General features: G+C 39.9%; 1 protein-coding gene across 3 annotated transcripts in view; it reads left to right on the plus strand.

The window, feature by feature from the left end:
* SUGCT (succinyl-CoA:glutarate-CoA transferase) overlaps window positions 1–20,125 on the plus strand; it is a 550,122-nt gene that overhangs the window by 99,446 nt on the left and 430,551 nt on the right. For all 3 annotated transcript variants that reach the window (XM_006198531.4, XM_072965240.1, XM_072965239.1), the window contains exon 9: window positions 5,677–5,772. In XM_006198531.4, the coding sequence (XP_006198593.2) occupies window positions 5,677–5,772 (96 nt within the window). The remainder of the gene's footprint in view (window positions 1–5,676; window positions 5,773–20,125) is intronic.

Here is a 20,125-nt window from a genome sequence, read left to right on the forward strand (position 1 = left end):
TTCCGAAGTGTGGACAGGGGGAGGAAAGAAATAGTGATTTTACAGTGGGAAAACCTGATTAACACTACCTCATTCAGGTGGTGAAGATCAAGACCAACAGTGATAAATCATGTTGGTAGTATGTACCTTTGACATGGTGTGTTGAAAATGACACTTTTATCATCTTCCTTTCAAAAACCCATAACCCCAGTTTTTTTATAAGAGAAATATAAAAAAAAAATCCCTTTGAGGAACATTCTACAAAATACCTGATCAGTACTCTTCAAAGCTGTCAAGATGATCCAAAACAAGGAGTGTATGATAAATTGTTACAACCAAGAGGAGCCCAAGGAGGCAAGAACTAAACATAATGTGGTGGGTACCCTGGATGGGGATCCTGGAACAGAAAAATGACATTAAGTAAAAACTAAGCACTTCTGAACATATGCACTGTAATAATAATTCATCAATATTAGTTCTTTAATTATAAAATATCTATGACACTGATATAAGATGTTAATAATAGGGGAACTGGGTGTGGAGTATATGGAAAGTCTCTATACTACCTTGGTATTTTTTCCTGTAAACCCAAAACCGTTCTAAAATAAAAAGTTAAAAAAATTTGTGAACATTTCCCCACATGATGCTGTATTCTTCTGTTGCATCATTTTAAGTGCTTTCTTTGTCTTCCATTACAAATGCATATTAGTTTAGAGTTCATTAAACCTATCTCTGATTTTGGAGTACTTAAATTGGTGCTAGTAATTTGTACCTACATTGTTGACCATACCTGTGATAAGAGGAGGGTTGTTTTTGCCAAGGATTCTTATCTTCTTTTGTTTTATCTTGTTTATGATTTCTTCTCTAATTTTTTCTCTGTATTTCCCATTGAGGGAATGACTTTAAATACTGCCTATATGCTGGTGACTCCAGCCCAATTGATTGTCTCACAGGCATCTCCAGTTCAGCATATTTAAAGGTAAACTCTTATTTTCTTCCCCTTTAACTTGTCCTCTCTGACTTCCCTTATTTCTGTGAGTGCCTTCAGAGCTTAGCCAGATACTCAGACAGAAATCTGGGAATTATGTTTGGCTCCTGTGTTACCATTCTATCTGCCATCTCCTTCCCATATAATCTTTCATATGTTTTGTCCATTCTGATCCTAAAGCATTTCTTAAATCCACAATTTTTCCATTTCCACTGCCACTAACCTAGTCTGAGCTATCGTTAACTGATGCCCAGACCTTGCAATTCCATAACTGGCCTCTTTTCTGTTCATTCTTTGGATTTAATTGCAAATGCAGTGGGAAGCCCTATGAGTTTTAAGCTGAAGGATGGCGTAATATACTTTGTGATTTTAAAATGATCACCTGAAAGATGTGCAAAGGATAACTCCTTACCTAATGACCTGCAAGGGCTGGCATGGTCTGGCCTCTGTAAACCTCTCCAATTTCATTTCCTGTCTCTTTCTTGCCACGCTTCAGCTACATTGGTCTACTTTCAGTTTTCAGGGTTTTTTTTTTTCCTGTATGCCAGTCTCTTTCCTGCCTTAGGGCTCTCACACATGTTATTCTCTTTGCTTTTAAAGTTCTCCTCCGTCTCCTTTCCCCATGGCAGTTCCTATAACTGTTTGTTTAGTTGTCTTCGCTATTCTTAAGTCCAAAGAGGGCAGGACTACATCTTTTTCATTTACTTATGTACAGCCAGTACCTAGCACAGTGCTTTACATGAAGCAACACCCAGTATTTGTTGAATAAATAAACAACTGGTAATTACTGTTTTCATTCATGCTTTAAAAATAGTGTGCAAGTTCTATTTTAGGTGCTGTGAGTACATACAAAGGGTTTATAATACTTAATTCTTACCCTGAAATAGTTCCCAATTTAAAAGGAGTGATTGAATCACATTGTAGCATGGAGGAGGGCACTATAGTTGGAATAGTTAAATTCTGCCACCAGCCAACAATGTGACCTCAGATAAAGTATTTACCTTCTCTGTTCCTTTATTTATCTGTCTGTAATATTAAGGAGTTTGACTAGAGTTTCTTCAGGCTTTGGTTTCCAAATCTGTGTACAATTAATGGTACACTGGTTACATTATTTCTTCCCAGGCTCCAGTCCAGGTCTGGGTGGGGTCCAGGAATTCCCCAGGTGATTGCAGTGAGCCATTAGGTTCAGGAACTACTGATTTAGGTCTTTCCAGATTTACCATCATATAATTCTAACTGTAGTACGTGGCAGACTATGAACGTGCAACATGTTGTTGTTGTTGATTTTTGCGTAGGTTATTTGGGGACTGAATGAAATGGCGGTGTTGAAATGGACTTTGAAGAATGGATACAGATACAGGCAGGTGCAGAAGTGATGCATGATTAGTGTTTAGTCCAGCTTAGTTGGAGGCTGGAATAGATGCAAAGGAGTAGGAGGGAAAAATGACCCATTTTGATGTAATGGGCTTGTAGTCTTGTTTTCCCCATTTTTACGTGTGATACTTGGTTGTCCTTTTGGAGATGAAAGATTGTATTCTTGCAGCTTGATCTTCATTTCGTAGAAGTAAATGTGGTGACAGACACCATGGGGCTCCTTTGGGAAATAATTGGGCATATTCTTCCTCAAGTCTTTTGGGGCTGTGCCCTTTGAGATCCACTTTGACCACGCCATTGGTTTTGTGGTATGCACAAAGACTATCGGGACCCACTATGTTATCTAAAATAATAATTTTGCTGTCAGAATGATTATTATTAAACCAAAGATGGCTTTTTTGTTTAGATGAAACCATATAAAGGCAACATTCTGAGTAAATTATACAGCATCTACATGATGAAATAATGAGCCTAAGTTTAGGGAATGAAAGTAATGATCTAATGCAATATTTAGAATGGGTCTACAGTATGTAGTTATTAACCTAAAAGTCACATCCTGCATTCTTTTGATTTGTGGAAAATTTGTCATTAATTGCCAGGAAACCTCTGATTTTTCGTACATAATCACGTCATAGCTGCTGGCTTTCTCCCCCTTCTCTTGCCTTAAAATACATCTTTGTAAATAGTAGATTACTTTCAGATCTGTAATGCCCCTTTTAAACATTGGGTTGCTAAGTTTAGCCCTTTTGGTCTCTTTTTTAAAATAGATTCCCACCTCCTCCCCCACCCCCAACTTTGCCTCTGAGTAGTTACTGACAAATCACACTTTTGTTTTTGGATGGCAACTGGCGTAAAATCTTATTTAACCTTTCTGCCCAGTGGGAGCATGCTAGTTCTGAAATGCTTTCTGTTTTCATCAGCTACCATTGTGTGGAGAAAATGGATATGATATCCTATTTGGAAACAGTCTGTGAGGTGAATTCTGACCCTTCATTCAAACTCCCTCTAAGAGGGGCTACTTTTATTAAATAGTTGTCAAGGGTAGCTTATCAAGGCAGAGTCAGAAACACAGAAGTCACAGCTGAGAAGAAAGAATGACGTAGTGAGCAAGAGATGAGGCAACCAGGCTGCCCTCCAGCCTAGCACCCAGCCTGTGCCTTTCCCTGCTGAGCGTCTGAGTAAATCTAGGATCACCCAGTCAGCCCACTTCTCCCTGTAGTCCTTGCTCTTGTTGATTTATTGACTATCATTTGACTTTGAAATGAGAAAAGTGGAAATACCAAGGGTCTTGTGACTTTTGCTCACAAAGAATTGCCTTTATTAGTGTGAAATCTTGGCCTCCAGTAGCACCAGAGCTCCTTAGAGAGTGGCTTTCACCAGAATTTTTGAAAAGAACAACCCCCCAACCCCCAACATAACTAGATTAAAGAGGCACCTTTCTTACAGTAAAACCTCAGACTTGAGAAAATGTCCCCAGTTTCAGGGAGAGCCTTCGTGGGAAAATGACTACTATTATATCCCTGGTTATCTTTCTATCTGCCATGTTGTTAAGAAGAATAATAGTGGCAGAAGTATACACCTTGGAAGCAATGTAAGACCATTTACTATTTTGCAAATTGTGTTCTTTGTTCATGTTTCCTAGGGTGGCATTGTAGGCTTGCCTTGCTTCAACCAGACCATGTATTATTTGGTTTGAAACAGGACTTATGCTTTTTTTTAAAAAAGTTTGAAAACAGTTGGGCAAATGCCCAAGACTTTATAGGGAAGATGTCTGAAGGTCAATGTAGTTGATTTATATACCTACAGTTGTACATCTAGAGGTTGACAGAAATTAGAAGCCGTGACTCTGGCCTTCCCATCCAGTACATTTTGACTACAAAATGTTGATTTGATTTTCCATTTTGAAAGACACAGAAGTGATCTGTGAAATGGTGATTAGCAACAGGCAGCCCCAGGCAGCCCTGGAATGCTCCATGGTTCAAATGCCCAAGACCAGATGGAAGTCCAGAAGTGGATGACTCAAAGTTTATTAGTTTTGCCACCTGGGCAGTACAACCAAACCAGCTGCCATAAGGCAGTTCCAATTTCAACAGAGCAGTAAATGAACATAAAAGTGAGTGTAAATCCAAAGAAAAAAGTAAAGGAGAATGGCTGCCGCTGAGAGGAGATTCATCCAGGCCAAGCCCCAGTGACAGCCCTTGTGGGAGGCCAGCCACCGTGCCAGGTAGAGGGCGATGACAGGCTGCAGCACCAAGCCCTGAAAAATCACCCCTTGGCTTGCTTCAGGAGTCAGTCTCAGTTTGGGATGTTTGACTTGCTGGCTTGGTAGATTCCTGATCACATCCGATGATACAGAATGGGACAAGCCCCATGCTGTGTCATGATTATGCTATGAGGCCAGAAGCTTTTCTTCTGTAAACTATGGAAAGTGGTTGTTTGGTCACCTCCTTCCCATCGTTCTGGGCCCTTGGGGGCACGGACAGTCATTGGAACATAAGCTCTTAGTGACAGATCACCAGGAATCAAGTCATTATCCTCATATGGAATTGAATTAGTATGGTCTTCAATATCTGTATATAAAAACTACAAGAGCCAGAGGCTGACCTTAAAACTTTAGATGGCTCCTTTAATAGACCTGTGGTTCTTGAAAGCCGAAATAATTATGAGAATCTGGGCACAGGACCAAGTTGAGAGAAGTATAGTCATTTTTGTTTAAAGGAGAATGAGTCACTAATGAATAAAAAAATAAAACAAGTTAAATAATCTTGATCCTCTGTGTCAGTAAGAATGCTTTGGGTAACAAGTAACAGAAAATTTGACTAAACTGACTTAAACAAAATAGAAGTTTCTTCTTATTTTTTCATGATATGAGAAGTTTAGAGGAATGTGAACTCTGACGAGTTCACCTGCTCAGTGATGATGCAGGTTCTTTTTGTGTCCTATTGATGGAAAGTAAAAGGGGGAAGGAACGTACCAGTTGCTGATGTATTTTGCTACGGCTTTGATGCTAAAGGCTGAATCAGGATTCCATCTGCTGGGTCAACCTCTGCCTTCAGATGACCTTTCCAGGAGCGGAATGTTTCTGTGTTTATATGTCTCAGTTGACCATTACTCAGCACTTACAGTCTCATGCAATAATGTAATACCATTCTTCTTTTCTTTGTACGACAAAAGTGTGGTTGCCTGCATATTTTCCAATCAAATAGGACAGTTTTTCTCTCTCTTTTCCTTCTACAATGACATGAAATGAAATCAAATGAGAATGTTCCTATTATAAGTTTCTGTTTATGAATATAGGTAAACTAGTAAACTAGCTTTTTTTTTCCTTTTGGTAGGTGGCATGTTTGACCCAGGTAGCTGCTAATTATCTTATTGGCCAGCAGGAAGCAAAACGCTGGGGTACCGCTCATGGCAGCATTGTTCCTTACCAGGTAAGAATACAGCAACAAAGGGTTGGGCTCCTAGAACCTGCAGTTTTGTATGATATGAGTTTGAGAAATGATTCCTTTAAAAACAACTTCCAGGGTATCCTGTCGTGTGTCTTTGTCTGGGTATAACAAGCTTCTGTTGTTCACTTTAAATTCTGTGTTTTGCACATTTCTTCATGAGACGATTAGTAACAGGACACTTAAATGGATCAAAAGAACTTGATGAAAGTCAGTGACTTTTGGACTCATATGATGGTTTGCTTTTTTTTTCAGCCAAAAGAGGCACTGATTGTAGCCATTTTATAAAGCATGGCTTGTTCGCCATGTCAATTATAAATTAAATGTTACTTACCCCATCTGACAACAATATCCTCACAGGGTTGAAATGAAATGAAAATTTGCGTGTGAAGGAGCTTCATTTCTTTGCGCAAAGCAGATGGTTCAGGAGCTGCTGTTCTTTATTAAGTGTCTAAGCTTTTCCTCAGAAATTCTTGACTTTGGCGAGTACGAATGAGTATGTGAAGAAACTATGATCTTTCAAAAATAAAAAACAAAAACTCTAGCTCTTCTTCCAAACCCCTAACCTTGGTTAGCCTGGTTGTGTCATAATCTCGTTGTATTTACTAATGTCTTTGTCGTGTCTTCCGTACCACGCTGTAAGTTGAAGAGCAGAAGTGTCCTTTTCATCCTTGTGTCCCTTCTCACATCTAGTAGAAGCACGTACTGGGTACTATGTAAATATCTCTTGAATAAAGGAGGACTGTTTTACTAAAGTCATTTCAGTGCTCGTGCTCTTGAAAGAACATATAAAAGTCAGCATTTTCCATTTGCAAGGAAATGCATCAACACTGCCGATCAGTCTTTTAGTTTTAAGAACAGCATCTCCTTGGGCGAAACTAGATTAGGTTCCATTTTTTAAAATACAAATTTGAGGAAAACAATGACCCAATGTGAATCTAGAATTCTTCTCTATTTCTGTTTATGGTACCTTTACACTTGAGGCATTACTAAGATTTCCCTGTAGAACTGCCTTGTAATACATTTGTTTAATCTTTTGGCATAATTAAAGTTGTGGAGACATTTTCCTTAGTGCGTCTCTTCCCTCCAGCAGTGGTGTTATGACCCTATTGACATTTGGCTTTCCGACTTCCTAGCCCTTTGTGGCTGATCCTATACTTCTAGTCAAACCTACCTCACTTCACAGAAGTCTTTCTTTTAAACGAGAGCTCATGATATTCAGCCTTAGTTTACAGATAAGAAATCTGATACCTAGATTAGGTAGATGGACTCCAACTCTTTATTGAATATTCTTTCAGATCGTGCCACCTTTGACAGGAGAGTGCTGTGATTTCAATTCCTTTCTGCTGCTCCACCACACGTGCTGGCCATCAGACTTGCTCCTAGCTAAGGCGTCTCATCCACTAATTTGTCCTCGTCATTGATAATGGAAATCCCTCTCAAGGGCATTTTAGCAGGGGGCACTGTTGGAACCCAGGGAAATCTCAAATAATGGAAGTTCGGGCTTCCATTTTTGCTGTGTATGGAGACAGTATCTGTGGGTTGGAACTCTTTATGGTGTTACTCCTAATAACATCAGGTAGGGAGGTGTTCACTATGTTCAGGCATAAGGTTTATAGGCTATTTTTTGTTTATTTAAAAAAAAATAGAACATCTTTAAAAAAAGTTTTGTGTAGACCTCAGCTATCCCTCCTGGGTGTTTACATGGAGAGCCCTGGCATCTTGGGCGTGCTCTCAATTATTTCACTGGGAGGTGAAAAGAAATTTAGAATCTTTGGCTTTTATTATGATATGTAAAAGATATGGGAAAGTCTGTGTGTGTGTGTATTTCTGTTCTTTGAAGACAGAAATTTACTTTTCCTTCTTGAATTGTCCCAGTCACATAAAATGGATACTGTGCCTATTTTGATCTAATTGATTGCAACTTTATAATCTATAAGAAATAAGAGAAGATCTACTAAACTTTTTCCTCAGAAGCCCGGAATTGATTTGTTTCCTCTTGGTGGAGAACTGGTTCAGCCCTGTGATTAAGGAACAAATGCAAATTTAGCTTGAATGAAACTAACATACTGAGATGGATCATAGATATGCTTGTAGATCCTGGTCAGTTTTCAATTTTTAAGAAATAGATTTGGGAAATATTTTTATGGGTGAATTCCAGGATAATTATAATTCAGTTTTCCATAATAATCACAGCTTTGCATTTAATTTGAGTTGCCTGAGTTTGGAGCTAAAAGTCTATAACAGAAGACCCTGATGGTCTCAGGAGTTAGTCAAGGTGCCCAGCTCACTCTCCACAATTATTATTGAACCTTATCTGAAGGATCATGGACCTTGAATGCCTGGAATGCAAAGTTTTGAAGAGTAGTGATCCTTGATTTGTGTGTTACTTTGTATACATGCAGTTTTTAACTTCTAAGGTTGGGTATCCACCTGTGCTCTTTTCTCCCTGTTCTTTGGCTGCCACCTTTCTGAACACGAGTATATTAAGCAGAGTAGACAGAACTGAGGTAAGCATTTTGCTATTTGTTGAACATTTTGGTAGATGCTTTTCTGGGAATTCAGATTTTTAAAAAGAATTTTTGATTTCAGTGCTTCTCTTGTTCCCATTAGCAGTGGATTTGGCCCCTGAGAAGTACCTAGCCCAAGGGAATGATAATGACATAATGTTCGTGTTAATATTTTTAATGCATTGGTATTAGTTCAGTGTTTCTCAACCTTTCAGTTACAGTTGTAAAGATAGACATGGTTTAGGGATGGGAGAGGAGAGTGCAGAGAAAGCAGCTGGTCTTCAAAAATGTGTATTTTATTATGTTTATTATGTATATGCACAGTTATCAGTGGGACCACTACCCTTTAGATACGTGACTAACATGGTAATTCCTTAGTTTCCTGGCATGTGTATATCTAAAACTCTCTCCCAAAGTTCTTCAACTTCCTTGGAGCCTGTATTTGCATGTTCTCCTTTGTTTTCTGAACTCATGACCCACACTGATGTCTACCTCTCTCCAATATTATAGAAGATCCATTCACAAATACACTAAGAGCATAGGAGACCATACTGAAAATTTTAAAGAAAAATGGAGTTTTTGTATAGATAAAATTTATGCAATCTCCCATGGGAGACCTCACCTTTCTTACCATATCCTTTGGCTGATACCAGGGAGTTTGTCATGAACAACATGAAACATGAGTCTGCTCACCTTCTGTTCCTCATTCTCTCCCTTCTTCTTTTTGGCTTCTCTTCTTTTCAAGAGGGACAAATTTCTCCAGTCTTATGCAGAGTTATTACACCCTCTAGTGCAGCATAGATCTTTGAGTGGCTACCTCTACCTGAAATGCTTAACAATTTTTGTTTACATAGAAATAATCCCTTCCTAACGAGCATCTAACAGAAGCCAGCCAAGCTCTCTCTATGTTCTTGATAAGACCATCTCTCTCCCAGTTCATTCTACCTGCAGGAGGACTTGAGGGAGCTCACAGTTCCTTGTGTTCCTTCCGCTACAGTGTTGCCTCCATGATCAGTATAAACTACCCAAGAGGCCAATCTGGAGAATGAGACCACAACTACAATCATCTTTCCCTTGAAAGATGACCAGGACAAGTCTTGTCATTCCTTACACGTTTGCCTCAGTCACCACCAGGACTCCAAGCCTTCTAGGCCATCTGTAATCACCTGGACAGTGACCCCCCATATGGCTCTGTTCAGCTCTTCCTTTGACCCAGTCATTTCTTCTGCCACCAGTCTTGGTGGTCTAAAATCCACATAGAGGACCAAAGCAACAGGCTGGCTGCCCATAGCCTCCTCTGCTCTTAATGACCTTTTCCTGTCTTCACTTGGTTCCCAGTCACTTATTTCTCTTGCTTATGCATGCACATGAGTCCTTTGGAAATCCTGTGAAGATGCCGACTCTGACTCCAGGTGGTGTTGATGCTGCACGTCATGATAAGACAGTGGAGCTAGACTTCGATGAGTGCACCGTCTTGTTTGTGTTCAACTGGCAAGTCCCAATGCTGATCAGACTTACTACTCTATCTATTCTGTGCCTGCACTGAAGCAGTGAATATGGCTGGAAGAAAACGTTTAAGTACTGTGTTGACTTCTTACTCTCAATTCATGACTGTCTTGTCCTCATCCTTACTCAGCAATCTTACCACATTTACCTTCCCTGTGATGACATTCGCATCTTCTCGGGTCGTCCTCCTCCCTTCTCGTCCTTAGCCAAAGACTTTGCCTCATATGACACTAAAAATTGATACAGCTAGAAGACAACTACTTCATTTTTCTCTACCGTACCTCCCAAACTCCTACATGGGTACCACATGTAGTGCACTTCCTTTCCTCCTGTCACAGTGGATGAACTGTCCCTTTCCTCATTTTGCCTACTTAAAGGCCTTGCTCTGCACCTGATCTCCTCTAACATCTGTATTATCCATCAGTGGACAGATACATGATCACATCCTTCACCTTAAAAAAACCTAGCCTCGGACTGCCCCCCCACCCCCGCCTCCTGCCCCCAACCTCAACCTCTCTACTCCAAGGCATATTTCATTCCATTTACCATCTCATTTCTTCAAGCTCTTATATTACAAAACTCTTCAAGAGTTCTGGGTGGTGTCTGCTGAAAGGAAGCACTGCATCATCTATTCTGCAGGGCCACTTGTGCCTCACAGGTAGAGAGATTCTAGCAGCACCCTGAGGCCTCAGGAGCTGGGTGCTGTGGACTGGCTCGGGGAAGCTGACTTTCTGGGCAGCTCATTAATAGGAATACTATTCTTATGCTTTTTCTTGAGCCTTTCAAATCTAGGGCCTTCAAAGGAAATTTTTCCTTTAAATGCCCTGATGACTTACATGGTGATTTCTTTTAAACTCTCTCTTGCCCCCCATAGCCTCCAATTCAGGAGAATGCAGAAAACAATGATTCAGATGATTAAATGAAATCATGTCTCCCTTTCTTCAGTTTGGACTCATTCAACCCAGGAGTAGAGCAGGAAGCTGTGCTATGTTATTTCTGGTGGGGACATGAGACTGGATGTTTAATTTGGCATAAGCAGAGTCTCAGACAGGCAGTAAATTCCAAGTTTGAAGAGATACAGCACTTTGCTATCATTCCTTAGCACAACGTCAAAATGCTGTTAAATCATAGCAGATTAGGTAACCTTGGGGATCTTTTTTTTTTTTTTAAACCCATGTTAAGAATTTTTTTAAGAGCCAAAATGTGAATGATATACATCTGTCTCTTTTTATGTGTGACTTTTTTTTTTAATACCACAGTTACACTAAAGCATTCATTCACTAAAGTTTGAAAATACAATTTTGAACAGGCATGTGATTGTAGTGCATATTTTATTTAATTGATGAATTGACAATAACTGGAATAATCATGCTGGCTTCCATCAAACACATAGCATGTAACTGGGACACATATAGATATATATTTTTTCTCACTTTATGTTGATGAAAGGGACATTGAGAAAGATAAAGCAACTTTCCTATGGCTGTTGCTAGAAAGTCAAAGGGCCTTAATTAGAACCATGGCTTTAAGATTTCAAAACTTGTTTCCTTTCTCATTGCATCTCCGAAGTAGTTCTGTTGCTTGACATATTGTGGCTACCTGTCTTTAAGTTTCTTTGGCACATGGTAGAGTTCTTCTGTCTGTTTGACAAACGACCTATTTATTATGACTTAGAAGATACCAAATCTAATAAGTGACCAGGCTATAGACGTATATTTGAATTCTGAGCTATCAGCAATTGTGGGTTTCCCTCTACCAAGTTTTCAACTCATGCTTTCAAATGACTCTTAATAACTTAAACTACCTACTGTTTTAGTTCCGGAAGGCTTTCAGATGAGGAAGAACTAGGCCCTTGATTTCAAGGACCTCAGGGACAATATGTCCAAGCGTAGCCAAAAGGATCTGAGTGTTGGACTCAGACAGACGTGGGCTCATAACTTGGCTTTGCCACTGAATGGGTGTGAAATCTTGATGTCTTTAATATCCCTAGTGTTAGCTGCTTCCTATGCAAAAAGGTGATAATGATAATTGTTTCCATGTTCATTGTTGGAATTAAATGAGATTATTTCTGCAGTTGAAATAATAATTATAACTTTGTAAAATAGTTTCTAGGACACTATGAAATAGTCTCTATGAAAACTATCCATGGAACTTAGGAGCAGAGTAAGTAAAGATACATAGCTGACTTTCTTTTTTAATGATATTTCTACTTTAATCTCTTTCTTTCTCTCTCTGTTTCTGTCTTTCTTTCTTTTGAAGGTGGAAAGGAGGGGAATGTACTGTGGTACTTTTATATTTAAAAAAAAACTGTCCTCAGATCTTTTTTAGAAATTGTGGTATTGAGCCATTTCCTAAATGTAACATTACTGAAGGAAATACAGTGTGAATAGAATCATATATAACGCCGCCACTCAGTTGTTAAAGGGTTTCTAGTTTATTGAAGATAAAGTTTGGAGGGTTTAGTTAATTGAGATTTGGTATAAATTCATACCTAACTAAATGAAACATGACAAAAATGATTTTCAGAAGTAATCCCTGAGAAGTCCACAAGATGGGAACCTGTTTCCATAAAAGATACATACCTACCCTTTTGACTGACAAACATTGTGGAGGTTTCTCCTTCAGTTTTAAAAAGTGAGAGAACTGCAGAATATTTTAAACATCTCTTCTTATAACCTTAAGATTGCAGTGAACTTTGATAATCTTTACTTAGTGAAAAATACCTGAAGATTTATTGAGAACAAAAGTGTAGGTGATGGCAAATACATTAGATTACATCTCGGAGGTTCCTGCAAACTTTTGTATTACTTTACTGACAAGTTAGAATATTCAAAATTTTTTTGTTTGTTTGTTTAATTAAGGCATGAATTGTCTGAATTTCTCCCACCTCTTTTGTTCCAAAGGTCTTGGCCAGGTAGCTTTTGCTCATTTGCTTTAAATCTTACATTTATCTTAATCCTTATGGATTTGAGATTCTTATTAAAACAAAACAGAATTATTTACTTGAAGATCCTGGTTACTTTGAAACCAGTTGTCTAGGATTTGGCCACAGTCCCAAGAATATAGGTAGTTGGGCAATCCAACAGGCAGGTGAAATTAGAGCAGATGTTTGGCTACTGGCATATAGCTGCCACCCTCTGGGCTTCTCCTTAGAAAAGGTTCAGCTTCTTTTGATTTAAAAATAAAGTCCCTAAATTTAAAATAATTAGGCAACATGATGTTTAAGGAGAGCATATTGCACAAAGAATAAACATACATATGACTGTTCAAAAACTATTGTGATTTTCATAAATCAGTATTGCCTCCAGCTGACAAATAGCATCTTTTTAATGCGTTTCACTAAGAGGTAACATCGAAAGAGGCACAAGGAAAGGCAGTGTGTCTTAAGGAGTAAATCAGAAATTCCCTTAGGATCTCGTCAGCTTTTCTTGCATTCTCAATATTCTCAGTATATACGCAGAGTTGATGGGATTGTATGTTGTTCATGCCTATCAAATTCAGCTAAAATTATCCCGAAGGAGCAAATGCCATTTTTAATATTCAGCTGAATAAGAATATTATTATTATTAAGTCAATATTACATTAATAATCATTATAATCATCAGAGATAACATTTATTGTGTGATTGCTATGTCAGTTCAGTACTTTACATGTATTAACCCTGTCCTCACAGCCACCCTGTGAAATAGGCATGGCTGTTGTCCTCACTTTCAGATGAGGAAACTGAGACTTGGCAAGGTTAGGTGGCTTGCCCAAGGTCACATGTGAGTGTGTAGCTGGGATTCTAACCAAGGCAGAAGGACTATGCTATAAAGGCAGATGATGTGATGCCTCTTACTTAAACTGGAATGTTTGGCCTCATTTTCTGTCTTCATCCCACTTTTGAGGAAGAATTCTGTGACATTTTCCTCTACATAATTTCCCCCTTAGGAATGCCAAGAGCAATTGAAGAGGTATAAACAATTCTGTTGTTTACTCATTACAGAGGTCCTTAATTATGACTTAAAAGCAAATTTCTTTCAGGAAATCAGGTTGTACATCTTTGGAATAGATCCTTTGATCGCATATGCTAGAATTGTATTAGAATCATAATTAAGTCAAGTTATAGTGAAACAGCTATCTCTGTCTCCTTGTAGGTAATGCGAACAGTGCTGTGCTTGAGCAATATAGGAGCTTGGGGTAATTTTAGCAATTGTGAGACCCATGGTTTCTAGTTTTCAAACAGTATTTCTGTGAAGTTGGTAGGCTGGGGCGGGAGTTGGGGTGGAAAGGAGTGTTTGGGGCAAGAGAAGGAACACTGAGGGGCATGGATTAGGGGAGAAGCCAAGTAGTCATATCTCCAAGTCTCCCAAGCCGATTTCAACCAGAACAGCTCCGCTTTTCTTTTGTTTGTTTGAAATAGGGGTTGCACTGCTTAAAAGTGATTATTTGTCATAGATCAGTTGACTTGTACTGAAAGATTCCACAGGACTAGAAAGTGAGTTTTGTATGTTTCTGTGTGTGTCTGAGAAAAGAAAGATGGTTTTCCTGAATGTTGGTGGCTCCTAGAACTGTGACCTGGAACCAGTAAAGCGTCTAGTCCACTGAGATAGAGGCCTAGGCAGGAGTTCGTGTGCGGCCGGGCAGAGCTCCCCTGTGCAGGAGCACACACGTGACCTCACAGCCGAGGGTCTGGCCTGGTGGCTCTGCATGGAGGCTCTTTGGCTCCGGTAAAGCACGTAAGACTGGAAACAGCTGGCCTTGGATGTAGTTACACATCCTGTTCTGTTCTTAGGGGTGTCCAGGGCAAATGTTGAAATTCTGAGTAGGTGTGCTTAGCACTTATACAATACCCTGGTGGCTCCGTGTTCTGGTGTAGGTTACCTAGGGGGAAAAGAAATTCTGATATGATACAAATGACGATTACAGTATAATTCAATATTGGGCAAAGGAAAGAAAACCTAGAGTGAGCCTATGTTGGAGACTTGAGCAAGTCACGCCCCCATGTGTAAATATGGCTGTGAAGTATGCGCTCTTCCTTCCTAGTTTCTGGAAATTTAGGGAAAGGAGTGCTGGTGCAGCGGCTCTGCTCAGACAGGAGGTAGCAAGTGTGCATGCTGAGTGGGGCTAGTGAAATAGGAACATTAAAAAAAAATCATGTTAGTAATTCATTAGACCTAATTTTAACCTGAAAGTGATTCTCATATCTTTTTTGGGGGTGGGGAGTGGGGGTTGACTGCTCTTTTTAAAAAATTATTTATGTGTTTTATTTTCCATGAAGGTACTGGGGATTGAACCCAGGCGCTCTAGCTATTTCCCTTCCCCCTGCAAAATGGTTCTCAAGGGTCCCTTCTCTGTTCTTTCCTCAGGGTAAAAGCAAGTGAGAAAGGCTTTAGGTCCTTGCCACTCCGTGGAGCAGTGGTATCAGCATTCCTGGAAGCTTGTTAGGATTAATAGCTTCTCCTTTGTTCTGCTGAACCAGAATCTGCATTTTAACCAGATCCCCAGGTGATGTGCTTTCACGTTAGGTTTTGAGAAGCCAGCCCTGCTCTGCAGTGTATGTGAAATCCTCCTGGTTATTGCATTACGAGTCCACTAGATGTCACTCTTGTAACCTGGTAATGGGAAGGCGTTTTTTTTCTGTGGGGACTTGGAAGCATCCGTGAACTCTAACACATCGTTAGGTGACTTCCTCCCTATCTTAGAGCTTCTGTTGTACCTGTTGACTATTTAAGGTAAACCTACCTTTCTTTCTGGTTCAAAGTCCTGGGGAGAAATTCCTGGGGATGATTTTCATTTTGTTGAATTAACACTCATGCCTTCCATTTCCCCCTCATTCAAGCCTCCTGTTGCTCGGGCTAGTTCTGTCATTATATAACCTCAGCACAGACTAAGCTGCGGTTGCTCTGATGGACTGGCTCACCAAGAGAGCAGCATCCTGGCCTGCTCAGCCCCGCGACACAGAGTAAATGTACAGGTTTGATCCCTGTAGAAATGATCTAGAGCAGAAGGGAAGTGAGGCTGTGACCTGAAATTAGCATCAACCTCTATGTGATTGTTGGAGGAAGTGCAGACCTTTCTGAGTTCTGAAGTCTCAAGGGTGGTTTTATAGAGAAGTCTACTTCTGCTTAGAAAGAAACGTCCCAAGTGGAACCTTGTAGGGTGTCAGTTTCAGCCTTGAAGATGAATATAGAGGACATTCACAGGTAAAGCAAGATCCGGAGGGAGATGATACACTTTCAGAGATATATGAGGCCCCGTAGGACAAGCCCTGGTAACAACTGGTTAGGCCTGTGTATTAGGAAAGGGGGGTGAGAAGGTTAAGGACTGTGCTGTAGAATATCCAATTTTTTGCCGGATGCCCAGCTTGAGAAAAGTTAGTTCTTGAAATAAATCAGCCTCTTGCAAAATTCTCCTCCCTCTGAGTCTGATGTGGTTTTTCATCTATTTCAGTTAACAAGGGTAGCAAACAAGTAGTAACGTAGCAGGTGTGTATGTGTGTATGTGTGTGTGTGTTAGGGTGTGTTTTGTGAGTGGGTATATTTCCTCTTGTTGGTGTGTGGGAGGGGCATTTATAATTTATAATATCACTAAATGAGTGAAAAAGTTTAATTTGATTGCTTTTAATCTAGTAAACATTCTTATTGATGTGAAAACAACATGATTTTAGCTTAAATATGATTTTCTTTTGTACAAAATAATTGAGGTGGCCATAGTATTTACTTCAAGTCTTTAGAGTCCTTTTTGCAGCATCACTTATTATGATGTGACTCCTGATGACCAGGAGCAGAACTAATTTTCAAGCATTTTACTGAGAATCAATTTTATTGTTAAAATATTATCTAAATTATGGAAAGCAAACCTAAAGTACTAGTTTCCCATTCCGGGCCAAGGTCTAAATTTCTGCTTCTGCAGTGATAGGATTTTTGCACCACCATTCCCATTACTGTTGAATTTCCTTTTCAACTGTTCCTAAGACTGCAGATGCTACCAGATATACCAGCACACTTTAGATGTATTATTTAAAAGCATGGGCTTTGGAGTCAGACAGACTGGGGCAAATTGCCTCATTTCTCCTAGTGTCAGTTTCTTCGTCTGTAACACAGGGACAATACTACCTGCCTCAAGGGTGATGGTGATGATTTAGCAAGACAGGACCTGTGGCATCTGTGGCACTGAGTCAGGCACGTGGTGTGTGTTCAGTAGCTGGTAGCCGTCATCACCCCTGTTGCATCCATCCCACAGAGCCCGCACCTGTAGCTATGATTCCCGTCTCTCAGTTGTTAAAACCCAGCCCACCAACTGTTCCTGCATTTTTTCTCCACCAGAGGACCTCTCCAAGTCAAGGAGGAGTCTTCCTTTCTCTCTGCCTGGCAAATGTGTGTGTGTGAGGAGATGGGCGGACGTGGAGCGGAGCAGTAGGATGCAGAGCGGAAGGGAGGGTGTTGGTCTCAGCACTGCAACAAGGAGAGAAGTTCTCCTTACAGCCCATACTGGGCTGCTCGGTGAAGATTCCCCTCAGTGTTCTGAAGTGGTCAAGATAAGCAGAACTGAGAATAGTCAGCACCATTAGTATTGTTGGTACAGCCGTATCACAGGCTGGCCCGTGATCCTGTTCACCAATTTAAACATGATTTCTGGAGAAACAAGCTCAAGAGACACAAACTGCCAAATCCCAATTGAATTTGTGCAACATACGTTCCGGATTGTCTGCTCTTTATTACCTTTACTGCTATGGAGTGATCTTTTCGGTTCCGAGAGGACCTCGAGGCTTTGCATAGCTCTAACTTATACCTTGGGGGTCTCTGGGACATCGCCTGCTTCCCAGCAGCCTCAGAAAGCTCTTGTGAGGAAGTCTGAGGAGCTCTTTCATCCTGAAAACACCCCTGTAGGAGTCTTCACCGTCCGTCATAAGCTGCCCTAAGGTTTGATTTGATGAAGAGTAGTGGAGATTTTGGTATAACAGCAATTGTACTGGTGTGCTGCCTCAAATAAGAGAGGATATAAAACATGAAAGAATGAGGAGCACTATGTGTCTTAAAAGTACCCTCTCATTTTTCTTGCCAGACTTTTGCAGTGTGCATTGGATTTTTTTGCTTCTACATAGTTAATTTTCGTATATTTTTCCTAATAATTATTTAAAATGCTTTCTCAGAAAACCTTAAAAGGGGTATGGTTTGTTCTTTTTTTCCTACGATATCATTCTTGTTTCCATTGCAAGGAGTCAAATCAGTAAGGTCAGTCCCAGTTCAAAGAAGGGAGGGTAGGGAGCAAAACTTATAATGGTGTTACTGTGTAGATTGCAAAAGAATCTGAGGTTTGTTCAGCAAATATAATGGTGCATTGAGGTGTTGTGTTAATGTGGGGGGCCAGAAAATGAGCTCAGTGTGTAGTGAATCTGTTAAGTGGCAGTTTACAGTTGAACCTAAAAACTGGGAGAAAGTTGATAAGTGCAGAGGAAGCATGGGACCCAATCTGACACAGATTTGCTCAGGGGAGGGTGGGGGTGGGGAGGGGGAGGGGATTCTTCCGTGTGTTGGATGAAGGTGCGGATGGCAGAACTCTCCATCCTTATAAACATAAGATTGACAGCTTTGTAGACAAGCAGATCCCCACGTATTTAAAAGCATTTAAACTCTAGTATAAAACAGAGTAGGTAGAATGATCCCAATTCCATTTTCTTTTCACTGGTTTGGTAGAAGGAGAAAACATGGAAACTAGTGAAAACTGGTCCTGCAGGGTTAGGAGGTCTGTAGGAATCTCAGGGATGGATGAACTGATGGAATTCTAACGTTTTATATATAGAAATAGTGAAAACAGAGTAAGTGTAATAAAAACAGTAAATGAATATGTGCAAAATAATGCTGGACAAATAAATTCTCTGTGGATGAGAAATTCATGCTCAATAATAAGAATATATTTAGGGACACTATGAACCAATGGCTCCTAAGCATTTTTTTCCTTTTTTCTTATAATTCCTTTGAGAAGCTAACGAAAACTATGGAATCCTTTCTCAGGAAAGTGCACCTCCCATATACGTGCATGATTTTGCCTGAGATTTCGGGAGCTTCTCTGGTGTCTTGGGATCCATCCCTGGATCTCCACTGAAGACCAAAATGAACAGGGTAATGATATTGAAATTCTATTGATAACACTGGAAAACTAGATCAAATAGTAGTTATGAGGGCAATCATACCCTGAGACTGAAAAAGCTCACACACACGTCTGCTTCACAGGGAAAGAAGTTTTGGAATTAAGGACAGAATGAAGTTATACTGGACTTGGGCCTAAGATTAGACAGGGATTGGTGCAGGAAATTATCTGTGACGATTGTAATAATACAACTCAATTACATTCAACCTTCTGAAGGGGAGTGAAAAACAAAACAAAACAAAAATTCCTTCACGTTATTACTCAGTTTTAAAAAAAGTGGAACTATGATCAGATCAACGTGTGCCATAAGTTAAAATTGGAAGTAATATTTTAAAAAGTCTGTAACTTGTAGGAAACCTGGAAATGCTTTAAACACATTAATGGAAGGGCAGGAAAATATGTCACATACCAAAGATTAGGAGCGCCTATAAAAACTTTTGCATCCATCTCATAAAATAAAAGAAGCCAGTATGGGGGGAAAAGTAGGCAAAGATTGTTCAAGTGAGAACAGGGAAAGCCTCAAAGTGTGACAGGTCAGGTGTAACTCAGAAGCCAGTCAGACTGCAAAGGAATTCAAGAAACAGCACAAAAAGGCCCGCGATCCAGAAATAAAAGCTTTTTCATACATGAAAGGCAGAAGGTCACTTGGAAACTCAGTGGGACTGCTTGATGATCAGGGTGCAAAAGATGTGCTCATGGGGAAGAAAGGAGACCTGGAGGCTCAGTGAACTCTTTGCTTTGGTCTTTGTTGAAACATAGAAATTTCCTCTGTCATCATGTCTTTTGAAGCAAAGAGGTAAGGAAGGCAGTATTAGATCAAATAAGGGAACAGGATGTCCTACCTGATTGGCTTGCTGGGTATAAGTAAATTGCTGAAACTTTATGACATTCATTATATAAGGATCTAAAGAAATTCAGGGGAATAAATTAACCAAAATGCAAAATAAGGTATTGCACTTGCTTTTCAGTGTTAGTGAATTCTACTCTTGTTTCCACTCTAGTGAGGACACCCTAAAAATCTGTCAGTGAATCTCATTCAGATTGGTGGACTTCAAAAGTTGTAGGATCATTGGCCACTTAGTATAATGAAAGGAGGAAAGAATTCTGTTTTCTATGACATGCTAGATTGTTTGAGGAGGTAAATAAGCACCAGGAAACAAACAAACAAAAAAAACACGACAAATGTAATT

This window comes from Vicugna pacos, chromosome 7 (assembly GCF_048564905.1).
Source record: "Vicugna pacos chromosome 7, VicPac4, whole genome shotgun sequence".
NCBI classification, from domain to species: Eukaryota; Metazoa; Chordata; class Mammalia; order Artiodactyla; family Camelidae; genus Vicugna; species Vicugna pacos.